General features: G+C 42.0%; 1 protein-coding gene across 4 annotated transcripts; it reads right to left on the reverse strand.

Annotated features, from left to right (window-relative positions):
- Positions 1 to 362: 362 nt before the first annotated feature.
- On the reverse strand, positions 363 to 7,865 carry TAC1 (tachykinin precursor 1). Of its 4 annotated transcripts, XM_019498121.2 has the most exons (6): positions 7,775 to 7,858; positions 7,517 to 7,691; positions 7,085 to 7,181; positions 6,114 to 6,137; positions 4,479 to 4,532; positions 363 to 984 (listed from the first exon to the last, which is right to left on the reverse strand). In XM_019498121.2, the coding sequence occupies exons 2-6, from the start codon at positions 7,637 to 7,639 to the stop codon at positions 935 to 937; spliced, it is 348 nt and encodes a 115-aa protein (XP_019353666.1). In that variant the 5' UTR covers positions 7,640 to 7,691; positions 7,775 to 7,858; the 3' UTR covers positions 363 to 934. The 4 variants fall into 4 exon arrangements, with proteins under 4 accessions (XP_019353666.1, XP_019353667.1, XP_014458564.1 ...); XM_019498122.2 differs by lacking the exon at positions 4,479 to 4,532 and adding an exon at positions 4,348 to 4,410 and having other exon boundaries at positions 7,517 to 7,865; XM_014603078.3 differs by having other exon boundaries at positions 7,517 to 7,860.
- Positions 7,866 to 9,779: the final 1,914 nt, after the last annotated feature.

Raw genomic sequence — 9,779 nt, forward strand, 5'->3', positions numbered from 1 at the left:
AACACATGGGAGTCTGGCCATATGTAATGATCTCTTTGATTTACATGTGCATTGTAAATCAATGTACATGTTAATTTCATGTGTAGATTCTCAATACCGTCTATGACTGGTTCCACAAAGGTTTACCTCCAGCTGCCAAAAGTCCCTATCAGTAAGAATAGAATATGCAAAGAAGCCCCAGAGTTTTAATTTCCCCTTATCCTGTCCAAACAGTAAGAGGTGAATATGTTGTCTTGCAAAATTAGATAATTATAAGTATCTTGCTTTCTGCTCTTAGAGTCCAAAGCTACGGCTTTAATTCAGGGCTTATTTCGGAACACTTATTTGTTTGAAATAAATTCCATCACTCTAACCAAGGAAAGTATGTTGCAAAATCTTAAAAGTAGTTTTTATTTAAAATGTTACGATCGTAAAATTCCAGACTATGAAATGAAGACCTTGAATTCACATTCAAACCTTTTTTTTTTTTTTAAATATATATATGTAGCCACAAAACAGAGAACATGCTGCAATGTTACAAATATATTTTTATATGGAAATTACAGTACATTTTAAACCATGGAAACAAATTGAGGCACTAGACTGTACACCAGTTCTGCTCTACATTGGTAGTGAAGCTGATATGATTGCTTTAAATTAACAAAATAATTTTGTTTGTTTGGTGAACACAATTTTACAGGTCATACCAAATAATGTGCTTTGCTGTGCAACATCAATTTCTGTTCCATAAGGAGCTGTTATTTTGGAACCACAACACACTTACACAACATGTATCGCTGCCACAATATGAAAAATAATCATTTTATTGAATTTACAACTCAAAAAACAACAATTATTATTAAATAAATAATTATTCCTTACAGTGGATAATTTATATTACACTGCATTGGCCATTTAAACAAATGAAGTTTAATAAATAATACACAGGAATGTCTTATTTACGCCTTCGTTCGTAATTCTGTGCTGTGTTCCTTTCAGAGGATCCTGGAAAAGAAGAAGTAAAGGCTTGTGTAAATGTAATAAACTCAAGGAAACACAAACCAGTGAAATGGCTGACCTCCCTTCCACATTAAGGTGACAGATCTGCCTATGGAAAGATCCTGATCTTTCCTGGTGGTTCCCCTTGCTTTTTCTAATGAGTATAGTTGCCGTTGGTTTTATTATCTGTGCTCAGTGCCCCATGGAAGTTGGCAGGTCTTCGCTGTGCAGTCTAGCAGAATCTTTCAAACAACCATTAACCCCAAACCTCTGTATCCTCTGAAAGTATTGCAGATTCTTCTGAACACATACAGTGGTTTGTAATCAAAATATTAAATCATTTTCACCATGCCCCTGTACAATCAACTCTCTACTAGTTTCAAACTTCCCACTGTCTTCAGTCTATTTGTGTATCTTTCATTAAAATCTGCAATGAAGGAGCCAATTGACATGGAGCTGTCTACAAACCAGACGTTGCCTAAGTAGTCCCCTTCTACATGGATGCATTTAGCATCAGTTTACTTCAGGAAGAATCTTTTTTTTTTTTTTTTTTTTCTCCTCTCTCTCTTTTAAAGGAAAACGGTCCCTGTGTTGTTCTGCCTCCAAATCAGAAAGCTTGCCTGATGGACATGGGAGACACCTTCCTATATAAACTGAAATTAGGCACATGCCTGGCTGTGCTTAGTACAGCATGCAGGTAAATGACTCTCTCATGCAAACACACAACTAATTTTGTGGGACCCACTGCTGCAGATCTTGGAGGTCTTGGATTATGATTCAGCTCCATATGCTTAAGGTAAAAAGAATTTCAAGTTTCACCAATCAAGAGGCCAAATTAGAAATAAACAGAGTTTTGGAGAATATATTATCAAACCCTAGAAGAATACGTAGTAGAAAATTTCTTTTACTTTTATCAGAAAATAAACACCCTACTGTTAAATTAGCTGAACAAGTATTCAGGGCTATATGCAAATTATCACTATTGATTACTGTGATATTTTTACCGTACTTATGTTTTTTTCTAAATACCTGATTTCAGTGGGTGTAGAGGTCTGCCTGCATGAACTCACTGCAAGACCAGAGCATTAGATGGCAGAAATTCTTTGGTAAATCACAGAACTTTGGCTGTCACACCAGAATTATAGTTCCTTGGATTATCATAGGATCTCTAGTTTCAACAACCACTAGAAGATGCATTATTTTGATAAAAACTCTCACCCAGTTACTAGATTTCAGAGTTTTCCAGACAAGTGATATTAGCTACCAAGAGAAGAAAACAAGTACATTTTTAGATTACTTGAGAATCTTTTCAAGTAACCTTTCTCCACCTTTTCCATCAAAATGTTGGAATTTTTGTTGCTGCATGCTTTTATTTTCTTTTTTGGTGGAGAGTATTAATTGCAGATAATATTCATCCTACCATTCACTCCTGAACACTTAGAACTTTCATTCTCTTCAGTCAGACCAGATGGTTTGGACTATACCTTCTGTCAAAACTCCCACCCCTCACCTCCTCCATCAGATAGAAGAGCAGTGATGAGGGATGTCTAAAAACCTGTGGTTTACTTATTAGGCCATTATGTTACTATCAGACTGTAGGGGGTTGTTATTCATCTTTGTTATTTTTATACGTGAGTGTATTCTAACTGTTCCAACAATTTTAAAAGGAAGTTACGGCAATCAATTTTGACAGTTGCTGCATCTATTTTGGTACCTAAGTAGCTTAATCCCCATGAATGAGACCAATCACTAAGATACTATTTACTGCTATAATATCAGTTGTATATTTACAAGTTTATGTGCATTTAATGGTTATCATCTTCACAGATAAAATTATTCTAAATTGCTCATGATTCAGAGCAGTTTTCAAAATAAGGTAAGATAGAGCTATATTACTCCTGTGAATACAACTTAATTGAAAATAAAGCCATTCATAACTGTAGGGGGAAAAACAATTTATACTGTCCAATACAAAAAAAAAATGCAACATTGGAATTTATGATCTACTTGATATAGAATCAGAATTATTTCAGTGGTTTTAAACAAGCACTAGATCACATTAAATAAAAGGTGCCCCTTCTGGATAGTTAAATAACAGTTGGTTGTTTAACCAAGTAGCCATAAGTTTCTCAAGTAATGCATAGCTAGTAGATTATGGATAATGGCAGGCTGCAGTTATTTGGGAGAGATTCACAAGGAGTGGGCTTCTGTTATGTGTAGGTGCTTGGGGTAAATGGAAGGGAAGGTCATGATATCAGTTTAATGCTTAAGGTTTTATGTTCTTACACTGGAATAGATAAAGAAAAAAAAAATTAAAGTGCCATACTGGGTCAGACTAATGGTCCATCTAGCCCAGTATCCCGTCTCGGACAGTGGCAGAAGTGGATGCTATGCAGGGAGAGCGTTGAACCTCATACCTCTAGAGTAACCTATCCCCTATTCAGTACTCTCCCTAGCATTGAATATTATTGGTTTAGAGATGCCAGAAGAAACATCTCCACCCATTCTGTCCAATGGCCGTTAATAGATCTATCCATCCATGAATTTATCCAGTCCCTTTTAGAACCTAGCTGTGCTGTCCGCCTCCTCTACTGCCTGTGGCAATAAATTCCACAAGTTAACTACGTTGTTGTGTAAAAAAAAATGCTCCCTCTTGTGAGTGTGTCCCCAGTGCTAGTATTTTGGGACTTGTTGAACAATAGTTCCCTATTCACATGGTCCATAACCTTCATGATTTTATAGACCTCCGTCATATCCCCCCTCAGCCTTCTCCTTTCCAAACTGAAGAGTCCTAGCCTTTTTAGTCTCTCTCGGTACGGCAACTGCTTCAGGCTCCTGATCATTTTGGTTGCCCTTCTCTGTACCTTTTCTAATTCTCCTACATCCTTTTTTGATGATGTGGGGACCTCAAGATGTGGGTGCATCATGGATTTGTATGATGGCATGATGATGTTCTCTGTTTTCAATTCCTTTCTTAATGATGCCCAACATTTTATTGGGTTTTTTGGTCGCTGCTGCATATTTTACATTTTAATGAATGTAAAATATTTTTAGAGATGTAAAATTAATGATTGAAAAAATGTTATAAACGTTGAAAAAATACATCATTGACTTCTTGGCCTGCAAGGGAAACTCTTACAATGGAAAGACTAAATTCTTGGAGTCAGCAGCAGACACAATAAAAAACTACTCCTAATCCTGACCTGACACAGGTCAGGATTAGGAGTATAAACACAGTTGTTTAGGAAAGCTTATCTGGCAATTGCTTGGAACCAGCCTCTCCTGATCATTTCTTATTTTCACATGCATTAACATGGTCCACAGCTCAGAATATTTTGATTAAAAAAAAACAAAACAAAACAAACAAACCTGATTTCAGACAAACTTGCTTATCTTTTTATGGCTTGTCCCATGTAAAGACTTTCCCATTCACTGGGAGAGAAGAGAGGCAATAGAATGAAGAGGTTACAGTTTTAATTTTAGCCGTAGTTCATACATACCAGAATTTAAAGATCTTTTGCCCATAAGTCCAACAAAGGAGTCTGTTTTATGCCCTGGAAAAATATATTTGGGGGTGTTTTAATACATTTAAAATATGCAGTTTTTCTGAGATAATGTGATTTCATGCGGAAGACATGGAAGACACAGGTTTCTTCCCAATTATTAAGTGATATGGCACTCTAAATTTTAGTATAATGGAAAACCATCATCCTTTTCTATACTTACAGAGTCTGATCCAAAGCCCAATCTGGCCAGAGAAAGCCTTTCTGCCAACCTCTAATTTCTGCTGTGGTTAAAGAGAACCACTTGTTAACTGATCCCAGCTGTGCTACCACAGCAGTCAGTGGTATGATTCCTTTTCATTTTAGTAAAAGCATGACCAGGCTCCATATCTTGACATGTTTTTCTTTTCAGTATTGTAGGTTTGTTAAATTAATATATTTTATTAAATCATTCTTTCATATAGCTGCTTTCTTCTCTTATACAGAATGGATCCTTCTTAATTGAATCAGATCCTGAAGTTCTTACTAATGCTACTTAATGTTAACTCATGTACATAGTCCTACTGGAACCACTTGGATGCTCCTATGATCAATTACAACTGGACTCTACAGTCTTGCATTAGGTCAGGATATTTTAAATTAAAATTAAAATTAATTTAATTTGTGCCTTGAACAAAATGTGCAAAATCTTCTTCAGAAAGAGGCAAATAACTTCACAACAAGAAAGATAAATGATCCTAAAATCTCTCACAAGTCAGATCTCTGTGCTGAGATCTTCAGAGATGAGACGTTTAAGGAAGGCTATAATTCTGACTTCAGCCAGCAGCTACATCTGGTTAATCTGGCATGAGCTTTGGACGAGACACTTTCTAAAATGTTATTCAGAGAGGTAATCGTAGTGATAAATATAGCCATTAGTGCAGAATGCTTGGATGCTTATGGACTGTTTTTGGACAGCAGGTCTCACAAAATATAAAAAGATCAATCTCTACTTTTGAAAATCAAATCTTTTGGTTTTCAAGCAGTTTTAGAGGGGGAAAAAGTATCCAATGAAAACATAACATTTTATTGTCGATATAACTTGTCCTTGCTGGTATTTTGGAATAAAGCAAGCCACGCTTTTTCATGCCACAAGGTGCATTCGCATTCACTTACGTGAAAATATCTATGAATCAATCACCCTTTACTTTGAATACTGATATAATAATATCTCACATCATGTTTAGAGTTGTTTGGAACTTCAGGGATTTGGGGTTTTAATATTCTGATTTGCTAGTTTATCCCACCTTAATCCCTTTGTTTTAACTCTGGCAATCAGCCCACGCTGGCTATGAGTAAACCTGGTAGACTCCAGTCCTGGAAAAATAGGATAGAGCTGAAAAGATTGCATTTGGATCTGAATTGATCTCAAATTGTATGGCGATTCAGAGTACGTAAATGGATTGAGACCTATCTGTAGTTAGATTTCCGAGTACACCCAGGGCTAGAAAGATTTCTCCTCTATTCCCGTTTTCAAGAAACATAAACATTCTAAGTTACGGTGACATCAAATGCTACATTACAACAATTTCAATTAGCTCATGTTGTAGTACTGGTTCTTGATAATTGTTTAGAAAGAGGTTTTCAACTTACTTTTATGAGAGATTTGGCCATAGCCTGGGGGGGAAAAAAGATTAAATTTTTAATAGTGATAGAATATAGAATACGATCTCTTCCATTGCAATTCTTTTTTAGGAGGGAAACTCTTATCAGTTAACTACTTACACTTATGGAAAATTAATACAATTATTTATGGCCATAATTTTTCTTGGGATATACAGTATATTATCTTAATTGATAAAGTGTTTCCTCTTAATGAAAGATACAATTAGTTAACTATTTAGAGCCCTAACCAAATTATTTTTCACCCATTAGCTTAGTAAAGGCTCTCAATTAGAAAACATGCCAATAATTATATGTCCACCTCATTTCTATATTTCATTCATTTAGTTAAAGGCACAGGGACCGGCCCATAGGACATGGTATCACATTTTCTTTTGGGGGGTTGCAAACTATTGTAAGCTTCTAAGTATTTAGCATGAAAACCCACTGGTTGTCCAAAGCATGTAGTGATCTTATATTAAAGAGGAGGCACTTCAATGGCTGGAATAGACTTTGTATTTTAGCATCAAATTATACATACTGCACAAGCATGGATAGCTGGGACTAAACGCCACAAAACCAGGGATGTCTAGAAGAAAAGGAGAGCTGCACTAGTCTACTTGTGAGGTGCTCCTAAAAGTAATGTAGACACAAAACTGGACATTAAATGTTTGTGGATGTACTATGGAGGTGAGCAAGAGGGACAACCCCAACGGTGTTTCCACCACTTTGTATTTGCTTCAACCACTGAAGCAGGTGGGGCCATTTCCATGGATGTGCCAGGGGGCAATCATGGTAAAGAAGACCGCCACCAACCCCATCGCCCCCTCCCCAGGCAGTGGCAAGAGGCCTGGGCAGTGCCGGGGAAGAGAGAAACGTGGGCTAAAGCCAAAGGCTAAGGGGGAAGAGGACCAAGCCGAGCCGTAGGGGCAGCCCTGGAGCGCGGACACTCGCAGCCTCACCTGCGTCCCGCTTGCCCATCAAGCCGAAGAACTGCTGCGGCCGGGGTCTCCGGGCGATCCTCTGCAGAAAGTGCTCGAAAGGCAGCGGCAGCTCCTCCTGGAGGGACAGCGGCTCCGTCAGCGCCGGGGCCCCCAGCCAAGCCGGCCCCGAGCCCGCGGGGCGGCGGCTCTCGGGGAAGGACGCCTTCGGCCGGGGAGGGGGCGATCCAGCCGCCCGCGGAAGCGCCGTCGGGGCAGCCATGGCGGCCGTCCAGCCCGCCCGGGGCAGCGCGGGGCCAGCCCGCTCCCTCCCTCCCGGCTGCGGACGCGACGCCGCGGCGGGGCGGCGGCACGGGGAGAGAGAGAGCTGCCGCCGGGCGGACGTGGCGGGACCCGCCTTCCCCGGCCCTGGCCCTGGCCCTGGCCCGGCCCGGCCCGCCCGGGGCCCCTCACCTTGACCTGGTCGCTGTCGGACCAGTCCGACCAGTAGTTCACATCCTCGTTGGCGCCCGCGTCGTCCGCCAGCGCCTGCGCCGACACCAGGAGCAGCACCGCCAGGGCCACCGCGGTCCTCATCGTCGCCTCTCTCTGCCCGTGCAGCCGCGGGGCCGGGAGCCGGGGGACGGGGCTGCCCGGGGGACACGGGGTGAGCGCGGGGCCGCCTCCACGGACCGTCCGCACACGGACACAGACACGCGCTCACACACTTACCGCAGTCGGTGCGGTGCGGTGCGGGTGGCAGGCGCGCTGCACAGCGCCCCTTATATACGTGACGCCGGGCGCGCTCGCTTTGCCCCTCTAATTACCGCCGCGTATTTATGATGTGGGCCACGTGACCCCGCGGCTCCGCGATCGATACGCGGCTCCCCCGAGGGTCCCTCCCCCGGCGATGACCCGCTCCGAGCCGCGGGGGGGGGGCGCTCGCCCCCGCCGCCAGGGCAGCCCGGCCGGACCGCGGGGCGCTGGGGCTTGAGGGGGCTTGGAAGTGCCCCCCCGCCCCCATCCCGCCAGGTTTGGGCTGTGAGAGGGAAGAGCCAAAAGTGCATGCAGCCGGCAGTGCCCGGGCAGGGGGCGCACCCCCGTCTTCATCTGCACCATGGAGCAAAGGGGGAGACCAGATTGGGGGGCACGGACTTGGCTGAATGGCTAAAGTGCTCCGAAACCTGTTGACTACAGCGAGACTTGGATGAGCTCCAAGTGCATTTTCCTCGGGGCCGAGGTATAGCTGTAGGTTTCTTTAATACACTCCTGGAAAAATAATTTTCGCCTGTCTTTAGAGCATGGGGTGGAGATTGTATTTTAACCCCCCAGGATATTCATTCAGGTCGTGCTGGCAGGTGGAAGCAGGGCCGGGGGAGCCTGGCTGGTTCCTACACTGCAGATTGCTGCTCTGCTGCTGGATCTACAACAGGAAGACTGGACAGCAGCTTGCACTTTGTGGTGTAGGGAGTGATTAGCAATTAGAGATGATTTCAGCAGCCATAAAACTGCACGGAAGAGAACCAGAAATCCCCACGGGGAAAAAAATACAGTTACTTCAGGGAACTTGCACTACAGATCTTGCCATTTCTCTCTCTCTCTCTCTTTCTCTATTTTTGTACGTCATTTTACTTTTATATCTAAATCAGATCCACCCCCATACTCATTTCTTTAGAGATTCCTGTCCTAATTCACTGCACTTTATTAGACGAACAGAAATGAGGTCTGAAATATAATTACATTAAACTCAGAAGCAATTTTTCATAGCCATCCATCTCTTCATTTATAACTATCATTGCAGTAAGGGTTTACTCATTATGGTTTTGGAAACCGGCACAAAGCCCACCACTTTCTATTTTAATGGATGAATGAGAACGATTTGGGGTCAAACTTCCTGATGGTATAAATGACTTGAGTGGAGTGGAGCCAGTTTATTCCAGCAGGGAGCTTGGACCTTTATCCTTTTCCATGGGACAGTTTTGTGTTACCTATGGCACTCCACATGGCTAACATTTTCCCTTGCAGTTTACACACTTGTTCTGTCTGAAGGTTACTTAAGTTTGATGGTGCTCATTTAACCTCAGCTTTCTATTGCATTGCCAGGATATACAGTAGTTCTCTCTAGGTAAATCACTTAATTCAAGGGTTGACAACAGTTATTATCATTTTTTATAATAGGAAGATGTTCCTCAGGAAATGGGGACCAGTTGCCTGACTTCATTATCCCTATTATTTCAGAATGCTACTAATGATACGGTCCTTCCAATACAAGCCTCCCCCCAAGGACAATCCTTTGACATTGTAAACCAGCAGGAGTGACAGCCACTTGCTAGACAAAGGCATTGCTGATTTCAGGCTACATTAGGAAAGGGAAGGTTGAACAAAAAGTGATAATCACCTTATTGCTTCCAAAAGGAACTGTCATAGCAAGAGCCACCTTCAGATTCATTATGCCCTTGCTTGAGGCACCCAGCCAAAGTATTTCCTTATGTAGCTTTTATGCAATTTCCGTCCCTGTATGTGATCTTTGAGGAGGAGAAGTCTTTCCTTGTTTTGCTGTGTTGCTTTGATTATCCCGTATCAGCAAACAGTAATGATAATAGATGCCTGTGGGACAAAATGTCCAAGTATGAGTCCACTAAATTAGACATTTAGATTAATCTTTAGGTACCTAAATCAAGAGCCTGATTTGCAGGGATGCCATGTGCCCACAGCTTGCACTGAGATCAGTTTCTAG

This window comes from Alligator mississippiensis, chromosome 5, assembly GCF_030867095.1.
Source record: "Alligator mississippiensis isolate rAllMis1 chromosome 5, rAllMis1, whole genome shotgun sequence".
NCBI classification, from domain to species: domain Eukaryota; kingdom Metazoa; phylum Chordata; order Crocodylia; family Alligatoridae; genus Alligator; species Alligator mississippiensis.

Bases quoted from the DNA above. Each gene is read 5' to 3' on its own strand.
- TAC1 (XM_014603078.3), bottom strand. From the start codon at position 7,639: ATGAGGACCGCGGTGGCCCTGGCGGTGCTGCTCCTGGTGTCGGCGCAG. The intron at 6,138-7,084 runs GTGAGGCTGCGA...TTTCCCCCCCAG, and splicing joins GATGGGCAAGCGGGACGCAG to GCTATGGCCAAATCTCTCAT. The intron at 985-4,478 runs GTATGTATGAAC...CTTCTTTTCCAG, and splicing joins CAAAAGATCTTTAAATTCTG to GATCCTCTGAAAGGAACACA.